This window comes from Trichosurus vulpecula, chromosome 4 (genome assembly GCF_011100635.1).
Source record: "Trichosurus vulpecula isolate mTriVul1 chromosome 4, mTriVul1.pri, whole genome shotgun sequence".
NCBI classification, from domain to species: domain Eukaryota; kingdom Metazoa; phylum Chordata; class Mammalia; order Diprotodontia; family Phalangeridae; genus Trichosurus; species Trichosurus vulpecula.
In genome coordinates, this window is record NC_050576.1 from 301,692,516 (window position 1) to 301,716,017 (window position 23,502).

Sequence of the window (23,502 nt, forward strand, 5' to 3'; positions counted from 1 at the left end):
TGAATATTTATTATACCCATTGGAATGTCATAATCTTGATGAACAGTTGTGTTTTCATTGTGTCCTTTTATTTACTACAGTTTGACTCTACTTTTGAAACATCTCATTCAATTGAAATTAGATATTCAAGTTGTTAACAGCAAATTTTTTTTTATAAAATAGCATTGTTGAATTGTCTGTTTAGAAAAAGGCCTCATGGCTTCCAGTACAAGTTTTTTGAATGATCGTTTGGATTATTTGTTGGCACTTTTTTCTTGAAGTAGTGCCTTTCTGTATATACAGTTGTTGATCTATAAGCATTTGGAAATCTATTCGTGCATTTTTATCATGTGATAAATTCATTCTAGGAAAGCTATTCATAATTTCCATAAAGTGTCTTACAGATCACTACAAGAAACCTACCCTTACATGTGTTATCAAAATCTGAATTGAGCCAATCTGTGGTAAAGCTATTAAGGAATGAATGCCAGTTTAACAAGTAGATTTTCATTGATGTTGTCCATGTTAGATCAAGATTTGGCAAAGTGCCTGAAGGGATAGAAAATATGTATAGGGTTAAGGCAATTTATTTTAAGGCCATGTTAAAACAGCTTTATGACACTAAAAAGGAACTTGATGAGAAGCAAAATAAAGTATACAATGAAAAGTTGCCTTTTGGGGATAAATTCTAAAAATTTTTGTTAAGATAAGCTGCTCTTTGGTGGTGGGGAGATTTTAACTTGAAGCTTTTGTTTTTCCTTAGCTTACTCTACTGTACATATGTATTGTAAAATCATGGGATTTTAGAGCTAGAAGGACCTTGAAGATCATCTAGTCAAATGCAACCCTCTCCCTCCCTTTATAGATGGAGAAGCTGAAACTCAGAGACATAAAGTTGTTTGCCCAACGTCACACAGCTGGTGAAAGTCTCTTAGGCCCCTTCTTCCTACTATAGTAGGCCCTGCCCATTCTTTTACAGTACATGTGGCACATAGCTTCAAGTACCCTGAACCCTTCAGCTCCTTTATCTTATTGTATGGTACGGCATTTAAAGGAAAAGATATATGCAAGCAAAATGTAGATCAAATCATTTTTCCACATGTGGTTGAATACTAGCTATCTTCGTACACATAACATAGTTTTAATCTGCATTATGTCATAATTTCTACCACATTTTACTGAAATTCTTCCGTTTTAGATAATTGTCTGAGGCTTTATTTAAAGGCAAAGTAACTCCCACTGAAATGACATAATCAGTATTTTTGTTATTCAAATTTTACAGAAATACCAAGTGGCAAATTAATTATATGTCCAATTGAATATTGCAAATAAGAATTAAAGTACTGAACTTTCTGTTCCAGTCTTTTTTTTGTTGAAGAGATTAGTCTTAATATTACACTATTGATACAGGTTAAATTTCCTGGTGTGAATGAAAAGTTATATTTATTGTAAAGCTTCTGCTTCCTTATTGTAATAGTAAACATTATATCATAAAAAGTAAATAACTTATTAAATGTCTGGTAGCTGCAGTAGTTTCAGATGCATAAGCTTAACATTTCCAATCTGAATATTCAAATTCTATTGTTAGCTTTAAAATTAATCATCTGCTTGATGACATTAGAAAAATGAGAACAAAAGTTTTTCTAATATGTTTAATTTGCACAATTTTTATGAATTTTAGAATGAAGTGTTTTCCTTTCCCTACCACTTGAAGTTTGTATGTGTACTTTAAGTATGTTTAACAGTCCAGTTCCCTCAACAAATCCTCTACATGTTCATTTGTAAATAGAAAAATTTTTAAGATTAAAGGGTAGTAGCTCACTGCTGAACAGTGCAAGTATGATCATCCCATTTCTGCCCCCAAATATCATAATGTATGTGTTGCTTTGTGTGTTTGAAAATCAGTATTTTGTTTCTGAATTTTGTTGAAGAGAAAGAAGTGTATTTTGCAAGTCAGAACTAATGAATGAATCAGGAAATTCCATAAATGTTTTAGAGCCTTTTTATTTTAAGGCTGTATTAAAGTCTATATACAGATTTTTTTTTCACCTTTCAAGATTTTTTTACTCTTTCAGAGTGTTAAGAAATTCATTTGACACACATTTGTAGTGATTAATTTGTGGTTTACTTTAAAGATACATGTTCCTTAGAATTATTTTGGAAAACTAATAGAAAGTACTCTTAAACTATCCCTAGAATTTGTCAGATTATAGAACAGTAAATTGGGTAATTGATGCTAATGAAATCTTAAGTAGTCATCTGAGTTGGTGCATCTAGCCTTTGCCAAAATTGTCATATTGATGATAGATTTTACATGTAGTTCAAGGAAATGAATAACAGATAAATGATCATCCCAAGCCACTAGAGTTAAAGAGGTCACTTTTCCTCTGCCATGCATATTTGGGAGTATTCGTTTTAAACGAGACCACATGATATTTGGTATATTCAGCATTTTTATTTTAGAAATATCCTAGCTTCCACAGTACTGTTTCTTAGTTCAGTTATCTTGGAAATAAACCACAAAATGAACATTGTGGCAGCTTGAAAAGCTGATTGTCTATGAAATAATTGGTAGTATAGAGCTGAAAATGTGAGTAATTTTTTTTGCTTCTGAATTTGAAAAAATGTGTTGGTACTGTTTACAGTTATGGTGTAAATGAATTCTTGAAGATACACTGCTATGATGTTGAATATGACTTTTATAAAAGAACAGTATATAAAAATAAGTGTAGCTTGGAAGATACCAGTAAGATTGCCTAAAATTTATTTTATTTTTTTTTAATCAAGAGTTTTGTTTCAGAGACCCTCTTTAATTTTTTCCAAAAGAAACTTAATTGGCTACTTAGTTCTCTATTAAAAAATTTATTTCAGTCTGGGTTGCGGTGTTTGTAGGTTTTTAGTTCAGTGTTGCCTGTAATATCTAGAATAACAAGTTCTTTGTCTTCCCTGATTTCATTATTTTACCAAAGAAATTTACAGACCAAATATGATTTTTAAATTATCTGGGATTTTTACAATTCCCCCTTCCCTCTTTTTTAATCTGGAAAAAAAATTAAACAGAATAGATTCTTTGAAATGTAGATTATCTGTAGATATACTACACTTGGGAGTCTGGGTAGAATTCTTAGAAGTTAGCATTCTTTTTCTTTACTTGAAATAAGTTGAATTTTGTCATTATTCTAATGGTAATTTCTATTAATTTTAAGATAACTATATAAAACAGGTTTAATTGTGTACATTAAACACAAAGAATTAGAAATATTTTTCATAAGAAAATAATATAGAAGGAAAAGCCATTTTCAGCAAAAGATACTAAATACATATAAGTTCATATGTTATTGCTTAATGAAGTCTTTTTCTCATGGCACTGTAGTGTGACTTGGTTCTATGTCTTTTTACCAGTTTATGTAGGAGATTAAAAATCCTACAATATGTCAGTATTGAATAGAACAGTTTAAAAATCAGTAAGTCATCCTCAGACTGAGAGGTAGAGTGAATGGACCTGAAGGCTGGGGAACAGTGTAATCCTAGGCATATCACTTAGCTTCTCAGTGTCCCAGGTAGCTCGCTACAACTTAGGGATGATAATTATTCATCATCCCCCAAGGAGGTTTTCATACCTTATCACTACACTGATGAAATCAGATCTGGACCAAAAAACACCTTGTAACATGTGACAAGTCACAGAAATGGACCTCTTTAAATTAGCACTCTCAGATATTTCTGCTAGATTTGTTTGTGGAGTATGGGAAATTTCATTGACAAAATGGGATAATTTTTTCACCTGTGATCTGTATGAGTAATTACTCAGGATTTTTTTTTCTTTGCAGTTATTTTGGGCTAAGAACTATTAGAGTATGTGTAATGTGAGTTTATTGGGAATATTACTCCTAAATATGCCATTTTAACTTGTCATTTTATTAAAAATAAGAAATGTGATTTAAGAAAATAAGATGCTCTACTCGGTCACTTCTGCATACTGTTTTCCCTTAACAGAGAGATTAGAAAAATAACTAATGTTATGGTTAGATTAACCAGACCATTTTGAAAACTATAAACACAGGTTTGTTTTCTAGTCATTAGGAGGGTATTTTTTTTTAAGTTTTATTAAGAAAACTGTACTGAAAATTATGCCCCCCATGTGGTCTTTTTAACATTTGTAATAAATTCATATACTTTACAATGAATCTTTTTGATTCTTATCCTTGAAATTATACTGGATTTACATTCAGTTTGACTAGCTAAGAGATACAATCTTTAATGGTTAAAAGATTATTTTCATACTTGTTTCTCATGCTAGTTTGGCTCTTCTGAGCTAAGGTTTCTGAAGGACTTTTATGACTTTGGCATTGAATAGTCTTCTCTGTCTTTATAGAAAAGGAAGCAGTAAATAAACCCTTGCTGAGAATATGTTTATTAGATGAAAAGATGTGGACCATGTAAAACAACCCTTATTTTTCACCAGCGTTAAATTGATGGTTGCACTAGGCTGCCCCAGTATTAAAGATTTATTGCTGGTGAAAGTTTAAACAAGATAAGTATATTAAAAAAATGAGATCTCTACTGTGTGATGTCCCTTAACCTAGGACCAGTAAAAATCTTCATTCTTTTAGAGCTGAGGATGACACACACATTGAAGATCATGTGCATGTAAGCCATTACTTTAATAACTGTCTTACTGAAATGGGTTAATGCTTATTGACTGTTGTTGAAATGTGAAATATATTTACTGTTGACCTTGTAAATATCTGCCAGAGATGAAAAAATATTTTAAGTCATTGTAAATAAAGATGTAAAAAAATTCGTTATCAGTCTGCCAAGCAGAAAAGAATATCTAAAAATGTTAAATAAATATTGTGTTTCTGGATAGCTGTGTACCTTTTTTCCTAAATAAATCATATTTATGTACATGGATTTTCTTTTCCGAGCTATAAAGGGACTCTAAAAATGCTTTCCTTCAGATATTAGATAGATTTGTTGACTTTACTTCAACATTTTGATCCGTCATTGTGTCTCCTTAAGGTTTTCTTAGTTCTTTTATTTTAGAACTTTATCTTAATCCCTCTGCTGTAGCTTCTTTTTTTCAGTCAAGGAATGACTGCTGTTTACCAGATGAGTGACGTAAAGAGAAAAGTGAAACAGCTTCTGTTTTCCTGGGGAGACATACACATATGAGTATATATGGAATAAATAAGGTAAGTTTAGGAAATGTAGGACTATAGCTGTTAGGCAGATCAGGAAAAGCCTTGTGTAGAAAGTAGTGCTTGCACTGAGGAAAATTAATATTATGCTATATTATTTAATAATACTATTCTGTGATCAATCTGCATTTTTGTCAGACCCCACTTTTGAAGGACTGTCAGTTTCTGAAGAGCAAGAACAAGCAAAGTGATAAACTCAAGCCCCCAAGGCATCTGCTCATTAATGTGCTTGGACTGTTTTCTCTGTAAACAGAAGCCAGCTTGAGCTGGGCTCTTCCAAGGGGATATGTCCTTTGTCCTTGATTTTCCTTCATCAAAGTTGGGGGTGACCTAGTCTGTACAAGGGGAGATCCTGATTTCTATGGTTTTCTAGCGAAGATTGCTAGAGGCAGCTGGGTCTCAAAGCAACTAGCACTCCTTAAGCATTAGAGAGGACTGGAATCAGCCACAAATTTCTCTAGCTTCAGACTGATTCTTTCACCAGAGGATTAGTCCTGCCCACCCCCCACCCTCCCACCCCCGACTATGAAGTAATAGGGAGGAGCTGAGACCTATCAATCTACCTCCCCTTTAAAATGTCCATCAGTTGGGATTGCTTTATACTTGCCAGGAGAGGTCCAAATGTACTGTCAGGCTAATCAGAAGGAAGACACACCTAGGTTTAAAAAGCCCTGCCTGCCCTCACTCATAGTCTTTTGACACACATGGAGGCAGGCCAGAGAACCCTTTATCTATGGCTTCAAGTCCCATTAATAAACACCTTGCTCAGAGAACTCATAACACAATGTTGAAAAAGTAAGGTATTATATGAAGTAAAGGTGGGAAAAGCATTCCAGAACTGGAGAATGATGTATAATACGAATGGAAAGGTAAGTTGGAGGCAGATTGTAAAGTTTTAAAAGCCAAGTAGTAGTTTTTAGATTTAATCCCAGAGGCAATAGGAAGTTCCTGGAGTTGACTGAGTAGGAGGAGCATGAGTGGTTAGATCTTCACTAAAGGAAAATCACTAACAACTTGGTAGAAAATAGTTTAAGTTGGGAGATGGGGGTCAGAAGCAATATGGCAAAGGGTTGAAATGTGAGTGAAAGGGGGGAAGAAGTTGAAGCTGTGCCTGTAGACCTCTTTCTAGAAGTTTGGATGAGAAAGGAAGAAGAAATAGGGGTATAGTTTGAGGGAATGGTAGCATATCAAAGGTTTTTTCAAGGCTTGGAGCATTTGAAAATGAAAAAGAATGAGAACATAGCAAAGTATGTATAGCACATATATAGTACGCACACGCACACGTGTGCTCGATAGTTTTTGGAGGGAGGACCCTAGTGGTTGTGGCAATCAAGAAATACCACGTAGATAATGTGCTTCGGCTGTGTCTTGGCAAAGACTGGCCTAGAGGGTGTGTATTACACTGGGTTAATAAGCATTAAAGTGCTTATGATGTGTTCCACTGTGCCAAGTACCAGGTATACAAAAAAAAAAAAAAGCAAAAATATTTCTTTCCCTCAGGGAAGCAGGTAAAAGAACCACTGGAGCTCACTTAGTAAGGGCATGATATGATTAAACATACATTTTCAAAAAATGGCAGTCTAATGTAGGATGAATTAGTTTGGAAAGAGACTAGGCAGTGAGGCAGTCTACTAGCTGTAGCACTGTGCTAAGTGCTTGAAATGTGACTGTCCCTCTCCTCCTGGAGGCTTACATTCTAATAGGGAAATCTACACATAAAAGGAAACTGAAAGGGAAGAGGAGGGGACATAGGTACTTTACCTGAGTACCCTCTTTAAATGGAAATTCTAGAAGGAGCACCCTACTTTCCATTCAACTGGAGAGACAGCAGAGGGTTCCAGGGCTGAAGTGATTTAGGATGAAGATGTTTCTGTGGGTCCTGATGGAGGAGTCAAAAGGAGTGCTCTCTGATGGGACCAGTTAAGAAGAGCATTTCTTACGGAATGTGTGGGGAACAGAGAAAGGCCAGTTTGACTGTATTTTAGAGTGGGGATGGAGTAATCAGTGAAAGGGGAAAGATGGGGGGTTGGAGTCAGGTTGTGAAGTCTTTAAAAAAAGAAACATGAGTTTATTAAATTCTGTGCTAGAGACAGTAGGAAGCCACCATAATTGATTAGGGGATTCACAGAACTGCACTTAAGGAAAATTATTTTGGCAGCACTATATAGGATGGACTAGAATGGTGAGACCAAATTTAAGCAAAAGGTAATGAGGACCTGAACTAAAGTGACAACCATGAGTGGAAAGAAAGGGTCAGATGTCAGAGATGTGGAAGAAGAAATATCAAGGTTTGGCAGTTAATTGCCGACAGGATTCCAGGATAATGTCCAAGTAAGCATAAATCCAGAGGATTGGAAAGATGGCAGTACTTTTGATGGAAATAGGAAAAAATGGGATCAAAGTAGAGGGGTTGCCCACCATTAGAAGGGCCACTTCATTATCAGCCACTTGAATGAAAGGAAAAGGGGGGGGGGGATGATGTCAAGGGTATTTGAGATAAGAGGAAATGAGATTAAATTTCATCCATGTCCATTTCACCCACTACATACAGTCTTTGCATAGTTTCTTATCAATGGTAGGAGACCTTTTGCTTAGGTACACAGAGTAAAAATGATTTTTTTTTTTTGCTCCCAGAGAGAAATGTATAGAACACTGTGTGCACCCACTATTTCTTAAGCTAGATGGTATTTTACTATTATTTTACTTTAATATAATTTTTCAATAAAATATTTTTATGTTAACATTTTATTTTAATAATTTTCTCATATTTCTTTTTTAAAAAGTTACACAAAATCGCTCTAGCATGCAGATTGCAACTAAGTACACTTAACATTCTGCTCTTCTAGTCCACTATTAATAAAAAAGTTGGAGAAGTAGGCTCTAACATCAGTTCTTCCCTCCCCCACCCCCATTTTTAAAAATTTATTTAATATATTTAGTTTTCAGCATTGATTTTCACAAGAGTTTGAATTACACATTTTCTCCCCATTTCTACCCTCCCTCCCCACTCCAAGATGGCATGTATTCTGTTTGCCCTGTTCCCCACTCAGCCCTCCCTTCTGTCACCCCACTCCCCTCCCATCCCCTTTTCCCTTCCTTTCTTGTAGGGCAAGATAAATTTCTACGCCCCATTGCTTGTGTATCTTATTTCCTAGTTGTATGCAAAAACTTTTTTTGGTTTGTTTTTGAACATCTGTTTTTAAAACTTTGAGTTCCAAATTCTCTCCCGTCTTCCCTCCCCACCCACCCTCCCTAAGAAGGCAAGCAATTCAACATAGGCTACATGCGTGCCATTATGTAAAACCCTTCCACAATACTCATGTTGTGAAAGACTATATTTTGCTCCTTCCTAACCTATCCCCCTTTATTGAATTTTCTCCCTTGACCCTGTCCCTTTTCAAAAGTGTTTGTTTTTGATCACCTCCTCCCCTGTCTACCCTCCCTTCTATCATCCCCCCTTTTTTATCTTCTTCCTCCTTCTTTCCTGTGTGGTAATATACCCAATTGAGTGTGTATGGTATTCCCTCTTCAGGTTAAATCCAATGAGAGCAAGATTCACTCATTCTCCCTCACCTGCCCCCTCTTCCCTTCCTACAGAACTATTTTTTCTTGCCACTTTTATGGGAGATAATTTACCCCATTCTATCTCTCCCTCTCTCAATATATTCCTCTTTCATCCCTTAATTTGATTTTATTTTTTTAGATATCATTCCTTCATATTCAACTCACCCTGTGCCCTCTGTCTGTATACATACATACATACATACATACACACACACACACACACACACACACACACACACACACACACACACGCATATGCATATTCCCTTCAGCTACCCTAATGCTGAGGTCTCATCAGTCATACATATCATCTTTCCATGTAGGAATGTAAACAAACAGTTCAACTTTAGTAAGTCCCTTATGATTCCTCCCTCTTATTTACCTTTTCATGGTTCTCTTGAAAGTCAAATTTTCTATTCAGCTCTTGTCTTTTCACTGAGAAAGCTTGAAAGTCCTCTATTTTATTGAAAGTCCATATTTTGCCTTGGAGCATGACACCCAGTTTTGCTGGGTAGGTGATTCTTGGTTTTAATCCTAGCTCTGTTGACCTCCGGAATATCATATTCCAAGTCCTTCAGTCCCTTAATGTAGAAGCTGCTAGATCTTGTGTTATCCTGATTGTGTTTCCACAATACTCCAAATTGTTTCTTTCTGGCTGCTTGCAGTATTTTCTCCTTGACCTGGGAGCTCTGGAATTTGGCAACAATATTCCTAGGAGTTTTCTTTTTGGGATCTTTTTGAGGAGGCAATCAGTGGAGTCTTTTCACTTTCTGTTTTACCCTCTGGCTCTAGAATATCAGGGCAGTTCTCCTTGATAATTTCTTGAAAGATGATATCTAGGCTCTTTTTTTGATCACGGCTTTCAGGTAGTCCAATAATTTTTAAATTCTCTCTCCTGGATCTATTCTTCAGGTCAGTGGTTTCCCCAATGAGATATTTCACATTGTCTTTCACTTTTTCATTCCTTTGGTTCTGTTTTATAATATCTTGATTTCTCATCAAGTCACTAGCTTCCACTTGCTCCAATCTAATTTTTAAGGTAGTATTTTCTTCAGTGGTCTTTTGGACCTCCTTTTCCATTTGGCTAATTCTGCCTTTCAAGGCATTCTTTTCCTCATTGGCTTTTTGGAGCTCTTTTGCCATTTGAGTTAGTCTATTTTTTAGGTGTTCTTTTCTTCAGTATTTTTTTCAGTATTTTTTTGGGTCTCCTTTAGCAAGTCATTGACTTGTTTTTCGTGGTTTTCTCGCATGATTCTCATTTCTCTTCCCAATTTTTCCTCTACTTCTCTAACTTGCTTTTCCAAATCCTTTTTGAGCTCTTCCATGGCCTGAGGCCAGTTCATGTTTTTCTTGGAGGCTTTTGATGTAGGCTCTTTGACTTTGTTGACTTCTTCTGGCTGTATGTTTTGGTGGTCTTTGTCACCAAGGAAAGATTCCAAAGTCTAAGACTGAATCTGAGTCCGTTTTTGCTGCCTGGCCGTGTTCCCAGCCAACTTACTTGACCCTTGCATTTTTCATCGGGGTATGACTGCTTGTAGAGTAAAGAGTACTTTGTACCATGCTTGAGGGTCTGTGCTGTTTTCTGGGCTATTTCTATACAGCCAGCTCTGCCACACCAGCACTCCTCCTCCCCCAAAAACCACCAACCTGGACTCGACTCACATCTTAAGCAGGCTCTGCACTCCTGCTCTGATCCGCCACTTAATTCCTCCCACCAGGTGGGCCTGGGGTCAGAAGCAACTGCAGCTGGAGTTCTGTAGCTGCACCACCCCCACTTCCTCTGGGGTGGGGCCAAACCGTGAACTCCTTTTACTCTGTCCCTGGCAGTTTTTTCCCACTAACCTTCTCTGTTGTCTTTGGTGTTTGTGGGTCGAAAAGTCTGGTAACTGCCACAGCTCACTGATTCAGGGTGCTAGGGCCTGTTCCGCCCAGCTCATGGTCTGGTTGGTCCCACTGCTGCCCATGCTGGGCTCTGCTCCCCTCAGCTCCCAGCTCCATGAGACCTCACCCAGTGACCATCCAGGCTGTCCTGGGCTGGATCCCTGCTTCCCTCTGCTATTTTGTGGGTTCTGCAGTTCTAGAATTTGTCCAGAGCCATTTTTATAGGTTTTTGGAGGGACCTGGGAGGGAGCTCATGCAAGTCCCTGCTTTCCAGCCACCATCTTGGCTCTGCCCCCGCTACTACCCCTGTTTTAAAAATTGATGCATTTCCATTTTCTAAAATGTCACACACATGCACACGCCCCAAACTAAACCAAATGACAAAGCAGCCATAGTCTAAACACTCTGCTCCATTCTGTATTGATGATCCTCTGCTTTTTAATTGTGAGGAAGGCTATATTTTATATGTTTTTTAGAACTCAGATTGCTAATAGTCAATCTGAGTTCAGCTGCCCCTTAGTACTGTTTTAATATACATTATTGAAGTTACTGTGTATGACATGTTCCTTTTGCTTTGTTTTGTTCCTATAATAGTCCTTTGGAACCAACATTGTCCCTTATATTCAACTTGAATTTTAATGTTTTTTAAGGATATCTCAATGGTGGTCATCATATGATGAGTTGTGGCTCTGCTTTCCACTTTTCACCCTTTGCATCAGTTGAAACAAGTCTTCCTATATTTCTCTGAATACAACATATTCACTCTTTGTAGCACAATAATATTCCACTGTATTTCTATGCTGTAATTTGTTCAGCAATTCACCAGCTAATGAATACAAAACTTCTTTCCAAGTTTGGATTGGGATTTTTGAGGGGGGGAGGGGAGGAGGGGGAGAAGGGATTACCACTACCAAAAGTTCTATGAACATTTTAGTAGGACCTTTCTTTCAGTGACTTCCTTGGAATATATAACCAGCATTGGGATGACTGTATCAAAGAATACTAATTGTTCAGTAATTTTTCCAATATGATTGCAAATGGTTTTCTGGAGCAGTTTGAATTAGTATTTCCAATAACAATTTTTTTTGAGGCAGTTGGGGTTAAGTGACTTGCCCAGGGTCATACAGCTAGTAAGTGTCTGCCAGATTTGAACTTGGGTCCTCCTAATTTCAGGGCCCATGTTTTATCTACTGTGCAATAGCAGGGTATTGGTGTGCCAATTTTCTCAGATTCTGCAACATTTTAAATTTCTTTCTTTGTAATTTGATGGGTGAAGGAATACCTCAATATTGCATTTAACTTACTGGTGATTTAGAACATTTTTTTCACATGGTTACTAATGGCTTATATTTCTTGAAAACTGCCCATGTTTTTTGATCACTTATCTCTAAGAATAAAATATAAAATTCATTAACTGTAACATTAAAATACACTTTATTAGTCTATATTGCTGCTAGTTGGTAGATGATTTTTTAAAATTAATTATATTAGTTTACAACACTGAGTTCCAAATTTTCTCCCTCTCCTCCCTCTTCCCCCTCCAGATGGCATGTAATCTGATATAGGTTCTACATATACCTTCACATTAAACTTATTTTCCCAATAATCAAGTTGCAAAGAAGAATTATAACCAATGAAATGAACCATGAGAAAGAGGTAACAAAACCTAAAAGAAAAGAAAAAAAAGAGCAAATGGTTTGTTTCAATCTGCATTCAGATTCTGTAATTCTTTCTCTGGATGTAGATAGCCTTTTCCATCATGAGTCTTATGGAGCTGTCTTAGAACCTTGCATTGTAGAGAAGAGCCAAGTTTATCAAAGTTAGTCATCACAGAAGCAATGTGTCTGTGGTTGTGTACAATGTTCTCCTAGCCTGCTCCCTTCACTCAGTAGATGATATTTTTAAGTGAGGAAGAGGTAGGGAAGTACAGAAAAGGAATAACCCAAATGTAGATCTGCAAAGACAAATTTTGAGAAGTATCTTGAAGGATTTCTGGATTCAATATTAAGCATACTATATGAAAGGCACTTTGCTAAATATAAAGGAAAAACAATCCTTATTACCTAAGAGTTTACAATCTAGTGGGATTACAAATTGTACATGGGTAAATTTTAAAAATCACTTAAGAAGGGAATGAGCATTAATTTGCTGGAGAAGGAGAAATCAGGGAAAACTTGTGTAAGGAGCTGTGTAGCCTCACCATCCTGCTAAACAAAGCTGGGGGAACCCAAATCCCTTCAGTTTGTGCAGCCAAAGTAAGTCATGTGGTAACAGCCAAAACTCCTTTTCCTGCTAACACCAAGTTTGAATATCAACCACTCATCAATTCTCTGCCATGAATCAGCAATTGAACCCAAACCATGACCAGCTCCCTACTCCCTCCCCACAATGTTTAGTTTTGTTGGACCCAGTTAGAATCCTATAAAAACCCATCAGACTTTACTAGTTTGGTACCCGCTTCCTGTAAGCACCCCAGCAGACCTGACATGTTTGAATACTCCCTGACCCTCTTATCTTGAGTATTCTCAATAAAGTTTGTTTGCTTTACTTTTTATCTGCTAGCTACTATGCATAGGTTTTTGGTGCTCTACTTGCAGCCATACCAGTTTTCTACAGAAGTATTAGCTGATGACCAGGGCTGGGATGAATGGTCTTGGGAGCTACCCCTTCTTCCCAAGCTATGGTGTAGGGAATGTAGAATATACCCACTCCCCCTTCTCTCCAACACCAGGACTGTGACTTGGGGCTTCCCCTGGTCCATGTGCACATTGGGCTTTTCACCCTGGCAACATAAGAGGCACGTGAGAGAAATTGCTTTCCTCCTCCTTGCACCATGGAATCTCAAAACTTCAATTGAAGCTACACATGATAACTTCCCAAAGGTGGTGGCACCTGAATCAAGCTCTGACAAGACAGTCAATTTCAGACCTAGGGGACAACTTGCAGACACACAGAAACAGACGACAGAAGGTAGTCTAGTTTGTCTGAAACATAGATTGCACGGAGAGGGAGAAATGTGAACTAGGCTGGATCCTGAGAATGGACCCAGACCGTAGAAATAAACTTCTTCAAGGAGAAAAGGGGGTGAGGGATTTTATCCTAGAGACAGTAGAGATAAATATTAAGGTTTGTAAGCAGGTCAGACCTGGTCTTTAGGAAGATTATTTTTGCAATGTGTGAAGGATGGGTTGAGGAAGGACAGAGATTGCTCCCTGCTGGGAGGCAAGTTAGGAGACGATTATAATCCAGGTGAGAGCTGATGAAGTCCTAAGCCAGGCTTGTAGCTGTGTGAATGAAGGGTAGGTAATGGCTGTGGGGAATGTAGAGGAAGAAAGAACACAATTTGGTAACTAATTGGATATGGGGAGTGAAACAGACAATAAACACTTAGGGGCCTTTTATGTGCCAGGCACTATGATAGGTACTGGGGATACAGAAAGAGGCAAAAGACAGTCCCTGCCCTCAAGGACCTTACAATCTAATGGGGGAGAAGGTGTGCAAACAAACTACAGGATAAATAGGAAATAATTGACAGAAGGAAGGCACTGGAATTAACAGGGATTGGGAAAGGCTTCCTGTAGAAGATGAGATTAGGAATGGGGGACAAACGAGAGAATGGAACAGAGAGATAAAAACTGTCTTGTTAGTGGAACAGCCAGGAGGTCAGTATCACTGAATCCAAGAGTACATGCTGAGGAGTAAGTGTAAGAATCCTGGAAATTTAGGAGGGAGCTAGGTCATGAAGGACTTTGAATGCCAAACAGAGCATTTTGTATTTGCTCCTTGGGGTTGATAAGCCATTAGAATTTATTGAGTCAGGAGTGGGCCTTGGGAGTGAAAATCACTTTGGTGGCTGGAATGGAGGATGGATTATAGTGGGGAGAGACTTGAGGCAGGCAGACCCACCAGCAGTCTATTACAGTAATATAGGTATGAGGTGATGAGGACTGGCACTAGAGTGGTGGCAGCATCAGAGTAGGAAAGGGGGCTATTAGAGAGATGTTGCAGAGGTGAAATCAACAGTCTTTGGCAACAGATTGGAGGGAGGAAGTGAGGGACAGTGAGGAGTACAGGATGACTCCTAGGTCACAAGCCTGAGGGACTAAGAGGATAGTGTTGCCCTTAATAGTAATAGGGCAGGTAAGAGGTGAGGAAGGTTTAGGGAGAAAGATAATGAGTTTTGTTTTGGACATACTGAGTTTAAGATGTCCACTGGATATCCAGTTTGAGATTTCTAGAAGGTAATTGGAGATTCGAGATTGGAGGTCAGCAGAGAGATTGGAGCAGGACAGGCAGATTTTGAGAATCATCAGTGTAGAGATTTAAAAAAGAAAACACAGAAGAGATGTATGTCCCCAAAAACCTAGAGAAAAGAGATTATCAAGGAAAAGAGCATGACCAATAGTGTCAAAGGGCACAGAGATGTGAAGAAGAATGAGGATTTAGAAAGGCCATTGGATTTGGCAACTAAGAGATCATTAGTAGCTTTGGAGAGAGCATTTTTGGTGGAAGGATAAAGTTAGAGGCCAGACAGAAGAGCCAAAGAGAACAGTGCATATTTGAACTTGTTACTTATAGAAGCAAGACCAATTGTGAAAGGAAGAATTTGCAGCCAAGAAGCAGAGATCAAAGTGAGGAGAATAGGTTTAGAAGGCGTGACTTGGGCAACAAATAGGAAGACAGATTGTGATGAGGAATTTCAGACAGATCAAAAATCATGTAACCGACAAGATGCAGGAGTAGACATTTTCTCCTATCTTTATGAATTCTCAAAATGCCCCAAATTAAGAATTTTGTACAAGGGGCAAAATAATTGCTACCAAAAATATAATGAGGTTAACAACATAATTAACAGCAAAGACTAAAAACCCTGATCTACTAATTCAGTGCCCCCTTCCCAGTTATCCTTCATGATCTGGCAGGGTGGCATGATGAGATCCATGGCCTTGTGCTCTGGGACCTACCCAGCAATTTCCTTACTACTGTTGCAGTCCCTGCAGCAAACCCAGTGCCTGCCCTTACTCCCTGATTCTGTGACAAGCAGCAAGACTCAACTCTGCTAACCATCCCCCCTTCCCTTTGCAGAGGAGGTAGAATTATAGGAAAGCACACTGCACTACAGCTACACTGAGCTAGAGAACTGAAGAACAAGTGCTGGACATCAGTGAATATATCGTGCTGTACTAGGCCTGAAGGAAAGAGGACTATCACCCAGCTAAAGCCAGTTTGGTTCCCCCAGAAGTCACTTGGAACAGGGACTGAGGCTGGTGAAAAATGAACTCCATAATGTGAGAGGCTGAGATCGCTTTAAGGTCCAGTCCTGGGGAAACCACCATCAAAGGGGAAGGAATAAGAAGTAAGTAGTAGGAGTATATAAGGAAAAGAGATGGAAATGCCAAAGATTTCAGGGGGAAGATAATTTATCTAAAATGCTTAAGCACAAGCAGATAAATCAACAGGGAAGTTATTAAAACAGGAAGGGAAATGTCTACTACCAGGACATCTAAATGAGACCAAACATCTCTGAATGATATTGTCAGATTTAGGAAATTAATCCAATACTTGATGATAGGACCCTGGGGATTCTGAAGGGAGCAGGAAACCATAGCAGGATGTTTCTGAATGGTTCAAGAGAGTAATAAGAATTGTAAAAACAAAATTTAAAGGACAAAATAGAAAAACTTAAATCCATGGTTGTGAGTCCCTCAAAAAAAATGAAAGAGAAAAAACTGACTTCGAATACACATATAAAGAAGTAAAGGAAAATCCAGAAGAAAAGATGCAAAAAGCAACAATGGCACAAGAATACGTCTTCTTTATAAGCAAAATATATTGATCTCAAATACAGGATATGTAGAGACAACTTAAGGATCATAGTTCTTCTAGAACAGGCTAAGTTAAAAAAAAACCAACAAACCTGAACCCCCATAATGCAAGAAATACTACAATAAAACTGCACTAAACTTCTGAATATACAAAATAAAATGACAAACAGGCATGTAATGAACAGAGAATCAGTTTGGCTACATTGGGAAGGTTAAGTAATATATAATGAGGCTGGAAAAATCAGTTGGGGCCAAGGACTTTCCCCTCTTTATACAGCTTATACAAAACCTTAAGTTTTGTGCTCTAGAACTGTACTCAGTACCACAAACTTTCTCCTTTGCTTCTTTAGAAATACAAGGTGTTCCTAAAGTCTGGACACATAGGAAATGTGGAGTTATTGCATCCAGTTCATGTGAACTTGAAAAGTGCATCAAACTTTGCATCACTAATGATGGAAATTATACTGAAGATGTTATTTGTTAATATTCCAATTAAACAAAATGTTGAAAATTTCATTCATTTCATTCTTGAAAACATGCATTTTTGCCTATGTGTCCAGACTTGTAGTTGCAACAACTAAGCCACTAGCCAAGGAAATGCTGGAAGAACTTCTGTTCTTCCTGGTGTTCCAAGATAAGGGCTGCAGATCCCTCTCATCAGTATTCTCCAAATGGCTGCCTGCATCCTTTTAAGAAGCTCTGTAGTATAGAGAGGAAAGCTGCTGAAGATCTTGGTATCAGAATGAATGAGAAAGAATTTGTGTCCAGCAATCATTTGAGCCAGGAGCACCAGAAGACCCAAGCTGTTACAGATATTAATTACATAGGTGGCTTTGGACGAATATTTTCTCAGCCTAAGTTTCTTCATCTGTAAAATGGGTACAATGATACACTCCACCTCAAATGGTTCTGAGGAAAAGATTTGAAAAATTTTTTAAGTTATACTTTGTGCACTACTCTTTCGCAGGGTGATATTTTCTATTTCGGGTTCCCTGCTTGAGCCCCACAATTCCACAAAAGTGTATTATGCCCCTCTTGGGTGCAGGGGGCTATTCTGCCTCACTGCCAGCATAAAACTAAGTTGCTTTGCACCAGTCCCAACATCGGTATCTACCACGTGGTAAATCCTGGGAAACCACTTTCCTCTCTCTCTGTTCCGCCCCCTCTATTCTTCTCCTTAGCCAATCACGAAGCAGCTCGCTCTGCGCAAGTCTCTCTACACCAACACTATCACGGAACCGGAAATGGCCAAAGAAGGGCGACGTAATAGTTGTTTCCTCGAGAGTCTCCATTTCGCCTGCTGTCTCTAGGCGGGGCAGAGAAAGAGGACGCTGGTTGGCTCTCTGGCCCTTCGCTCTCCTCTGCTTCGGCTTCCCATTGGTAGCTTTAGGGGCCGCCCCTTAGAGCAGGGCGGGAGATTCGGTGTGTGGCCGGGGAGGGTCCCCTTCCTTGTCCCCTGAGCCATCTGTCCGGGCCTCGGGCAGGTAGTGGCGTTAGTTCCACGCCTTCGCCTGCCTTCGACTGCCGTGCTGTCGTGGTTGAGTTAGAGTTGTCTCTTCACCCTCCTCAGCCCCGGGCTGTTGGTCGGGTGAGCGTGGGAGCGGTGGCTGGGCCTGGGAGGTCGGGCGGCCCGGGCCAGCCTGGGGGTGCTGTGCCGAGGCCGGTCTTCTCCAGCCGGAGGTTGGGGCCAGGATGGGCGGGTTTCCGAGTGCGCTTTTCCTCCTCCCCTTGGGAGGCTCCCTGTGCTCAGGCCGCACGCGTGGCGCTCCGTACTCCAGCCCGTGGAGTAGGGGGGCACTCCTGCCTCGAGGCCCCGCCCCTGAGATGCTCGCGTCTGATAGGGCTTTGGGGAGCCCGGTGCCCGGCTCCCGGCGGGAGGCATGTGGTGGAGGGATTTGGTTTGGCAGCAGGGCTGGACCGGACACCTGGGGCGAGCCTTCGTTCCTCTTGTGCCTCAGTTTCTCTTTCCTGTAAAATGGGGATAATACTGTTTCAAGTAAAGAGCTTGGTGGATTTGTGTTGTTATTTGAGTCCGAACAACTATTTTCCATTCCAATGAGATAATTAACATTTTGTTCTATTATTTCATTCTTTTGATTCCTGATGTCTCTTGAAGTCCTTAGGTTCCAGTAGCCCAATCCTTATTTTTAAGGGCGGGATCTTATTTTTATCTTTGTCTTTCAGGCCACTCCATCCTCCCAGCTCTAGCTCCCCACATTGTGCTTATCACATAGAAGGCAGTAAGCACCTGTTGTTAAAATTTAATTATCTGTCCTGACCCTAAGACGTCTTTGTTTTCAACACTACTGGTAATCCAGGATTGTGAAGACTAAAGAAGTCCTTTCGACTGAACAGGTTGATTAGGGCAGAGATCAGTTGCAATCTTGTGCTCACACCTAGGACAGTACATGGGGCATAGATCAGTTAGGAGGCTACAGTGATGCACGTACCTCCAGCACTGCGCTCAGTTGATACTTGATTGATTTATCGCGTAGAATTCGATTGTGACAGTTACCCGGTAGTCTTCAACGCTGCTAATGGACGGCTAACGGACAGTGGATAGAATGCTGGGGTGGGAGTCAGGAAGAAATGTGCCCTCATACTGGCACTAGCCCAGTGACCCTGGCAAGTCACTTAACATCTGTTTTCTTCAGTTTGCTCAGCTGTAAAATGGGGATGATATTTGCCCCACAGGGTTCCTTGCTATGAGGATCAGATGAGTTAATATTTAGCACAGTTCCTGGTCCATAGTAAGTGCTGTATAAATGCTTATTCCCTCTCCTTCCCTTTTCTTTCTGTGCCTATAAGTAAAGACACTTTTTTAAAAGGGAAAAATCTTTTAAATGTAAATTGTACAAACGAATTAAAAAAGAGGCACAAAAAAATGTAAAATATGTAATTTCACTAAACACTTCAGAAAACTGATTACCAGACTTTTTGTATTTTAGAGATTATCCATATGTAACCATTAAATTATAAATTTGCCTAAATGGACTTGGTATGAATCTTTTGGGACCTTTCGAATAATTTCTTTATTATTTCTGTTAAGGCTGATAGCGGTGAACCGTTTGAAGCTGGGAGAAGTCAAGATGCTGGAAGTTCAGTTTGTAGGGGATGATGATGTTCTTAATCACATTCTTGATAAAGAAGAAGGTACAGAGTGTCTTTAATTGTATTTCTAAAGATGCTTGTTTAATGTTTGAGTCTTGTTTCACCTTTTGATAGATGAAAATATTTTCTTTAAATGTCAGAAATATTTGATTTAACAAAAATCTTTATTATAAAGATAAAAATCTTAATAAAAATCTTTATTTCTGAGTTTTCCTTTTTTTGAACTTTGTAACTAAAAAATCAAATTAGCAAAGCTATATAAAGCATTTGTGAGATTGCTTAGTATCAGCAGTTAATTCTAGTTACAGAATTATGCCAATTTTGTCAATTGAGGGTTGGTTATGTCTGAAATTTAAATATCTGATTTGAAGTATTTGTGAAGGTTGAAATTAGCCCAGCTCTAGAAGAGTATATGTCCCTTTTCACAAATAAAGTTTTATTTTTCTTTTCCATCTTTAAAAAATTAAAAAATACAAAAATAATACAAAAAGAAAAACTTTTTTCTAATTTAATATTCAGAGAATTTTAAATTTAGGTTATTTTAGGTTTTGGGGTTATAATTGCAGGGGCTAAATTTCGCAAGGATCGAGCTCAACTCTTAGTCAATGTGAAGAAACTAATGAAGAAGCAGGAAAGTGACCTAAATGAAGAGGACCAGGAGGATTTAAAAGATGAGAACTATGTGGATATTCTAGGAGCAGACACTCAAGGTATTGGTTGGAAAAAAAATTACAAATTTCTGCTAATTGTCAATATATGAAAATACCACATTGTAGGATAAGTAGCAAAATGTCACTTATAAATGAAGATTGTGTTTTTGACTTCTCATCAATAACCACCATGGTGTCTACTGAGGCTGGATAGAGAGAGCTGGCCTTGAAGTCAAGAAGACCTGGGTTCAAGTCTTGCTTCTAATTTATTGGCCATATTACTTTAAGACTTACCATATAAGCAAAAAAAAAAAATCACTTTTCCTTTTGGTACTCCAGGCAACCCTGAGACTCAGTTGCAGAGAAGGTGCTGACCTACATGTGTAGAGCGATCTTGCTTACTTCGGATTTCCCTGTACCAAAGAAATTGTAGGTGCAGGCCCTATCTCCTGTCACTAAAGCCTACATTATTGATTGTTTTTCCATGAATGAAGATGGATTTGTATGGCTCTAATGATACTTTGACCTGTTCCCTTATGTGACCCTTGACTGGAAACTCAAAATTAAGTTCTCTGACAGTGAAACAGAAAAAAAAAAATGGCCCAAATTGGCATTGAACCTATGACCTTAGCTTTTTTAAAATAATCTAATCTGTTGAATGAATGGCAACAGAATGAGAAATGATCCCTGTGTGACCACATCTAGTTAGGGACCCAACAATCCTTGTTGACTTATTTAAAAAAAAAACCGATGCACCTGTATCAAATAACTAGCACTTTCTAGCTTAAATTTCAGTTGGTTTAATTTGGTTTTTGTTACTAGCTATTGCAAATCTCTTTTTTTTTCTTTCTCAGAGTCCTTGAAAAATGGCCGTGTTGCAGGTGGCAGCAACAAAGTTTATTCTTTTCAGACCAGAAAAAATCCTGAAAAGATGGCAGAGCTGGGTATGTTGTTTATATTTTTTTCTTCTTATCTAAAAGCAAGTTGAAGAAACCTTCCTTCACTAGCCTCTCCCCATGCTGACTGTTCTCTTTTTGTACTTTTTGATTGGTGAGATTTTTTTCAGTTTGCTTACTTGTTTATACCCTTTAATAATTTAGATTCATGAGTGTTTTGTATTCCTAATTGTATTAGAAATTCCTGAAGGCCAGAGTGACTTTTATTCCTTTTCTATCTTATATCCAGCCTCTCTCATTTCTTCTTAACATTACTTTCCCATAGATTTTTCCTCTTCACTTGAAAGAAAATAAAAAGAGGAAAAGCAATTGAACCAGTTATTTATAGGGGAGATCTATCTTGACATTCTTGTAATTGGAAGGAATAGTGAACAGGTTATCTGAAAGAGGAAGATCCCAAAGTCCTGTAAAAAAATTTCTCTACTTTATTAGTACTTAAAAAGGTGGCAGAACATTAGCACATGCTGACCTAAATACCAACTTTCCCCTCTATACAAAATCTTTTGAGAATTATCTGTGTACCTATGGACAGAGGTAATTTTTCTCAATGAGGACATCAGTAGGGAACAATCAGGCTCTCTAAAGATAACATTGAACAGTAAGACCACATCTTTATCATCTCACCATTAAGTGAAATAAGATGTCCTTGTTCTTATTGTTTGTTGATTAGGTAGAACAGAGGATTATAGGCTCTTTTACTGCATGGTGGCTCCTACCCATATATTAGAATGATTCAGAATTTCTTAAAAAAATAACAAAAATACCTTTGCTTATAATAAACGTTAGGAGAGGAGATACATGAATTACAGAATAAATGAAATAAAACATGTTAAGCGTTAAGCACTTACTCTGTGCAAAGTACTTGTGCTAGGTGCGGGGGACGCAAACAGGAAAACAAGTCAGTCCATGCCCTCAAGGAGCTCACGCTCTAACTGGAGGAGACAACACATACAGGTGATTTTTGGTCACAAGTAAGATGGCAAGGCCACTGGGGTTCTTAGGGTGCACCAGTAAAGTAGATAGTAAAGCAGACTATCTTCTATGTTGTCGTTTTTATTACCAAACCCATGTCTATTATGACATTATACAGTTTGACAGCAACAAGAAATTTGGTAAGTCTGGGTCTGGTGATGTTTCACAAGGTATTTCTGGTAGGTGCTGGTGCTGCTGCTTATGATGGAAAGTGAACTGGGTCCAGAATTTAATAGAACAAAGAGAGTTGTGTATATGGGAGACTGTGCCATATTTTTAGTGATGCCAAACTTTTCCTTGCAACAAAAAGCCATTTTTATCTTTTTTAGTTCTTTTTTTCATAATTTAAAACAAGTTTAATTTTTTTTTCTTTTTGAAAAGTGACTTGGGATGTCATTTTACAGAAGTCATTTATTGGATTTTTCTAAATGGTCTTAAGGGTAATAGCTTACAAATAATCATTATTCCTCAACATGCTGAAGAGAAGGAAAATATTTATTCAAAGACACGTTAATGGGGTAAAAATTCAATCAACTTTAAATTTTTCCTCCCAAAATGCTACTATAAGAATTTTTAAAAGTTTTGCCCAAGTCAAACTGAAATGATAATTCAAAATTGGAGAGTCAAGTATGATATCCTTGTCTAGGAACTGTAAATACAAAGAGCAGCACTTTAAGTAGAGAAAGTACATATAAAAATACTGTAACAGTAAGACAATAATAACAGTGTAAATGATAATTGTCAAAATGCCTATGTAGTTCCGTATCGCATCTGAGCAAATAACTTGTCTGTCAATAAACTAAGTAAACATAAATAAATTTTTAGCTAATGCAAAAAGAAAATCCTAACAAAAGTGATATTAAAATATTTGAATAAGCTTCCAGTGGGGGAAAAAATTAAGAATAAAATATTCATTACTATAAATCAGCTGTACCAGAATTGTAACTTAGATCAAAGATTATGGAACTTTACAGACAATAAAATAAAGTTAACTTAAACTAAGGCATTATGTTCACAGGATTTATAATTCATGTCTATGAATTTTTTTAGTACAGTCTTATTTGTGGACTGATCCAGAGTAAAGAGAAAGGCCTGCTGTTTCCTTTGGAAAAGGTTGGGCTATTGGAGAAACTATAGGTTCAAAAATATTTTGGACTTACTTATTCACAAGTCTTCTGGTCAGCCATAGAGATGCATAGGGTTCATTATTGGTAAGCTTTTCATTATCATGGATTATGTAAGTGGATTCTTTCTCATAGCCTATACTTTGCTACTTTGGAAGAGGGCTCAGCACACCACGGAAGATGGCTAAATCTGGCTCGCACCTATTTTTGTCTGGTTCATGAGCTAAGAATATTTTTTA

The 23,502-nt window shown here is 38.1% G+C and overlaps 1 protein-coding gene across 1 annotated transcript in view; it reads left to right on the forward strand.

Moving 5' to 3' along the window:
- The first annotated feature begins 17,852 nt into the window (after positions 1 to 17,852).
- The window catches only part of ORC2 (origin recognition complex subunit 2), a 52,955-nt gene continuing 47,305 nt past the window's right edge, over positions 17,853 to 23,502 (forward strand). The window contains exons 1-4 of the mRNA XM_036758220.1: positions 17,853 to 18,038; positions 19,500 to 19,603; positions 20,128 to 20,271; positions 21,066 to 21,155. Of these exons, the coding sequence (XP_036614115.1) occupies positions 19,540 to 19,603; positions 20,128 to 20,271; positions 21,066 to 21,155 (298 nt within the window). The 5' untranslated portion in view covers positions 17,853 to 18,038; positions 19,500 to 19,539. The remainder of the gene's footprint in view (positions 18,039 to 19,499; positions 19,604 to 20,127; positions 20,272 to 21,065; positions 21,156 to 23,502) is intronic.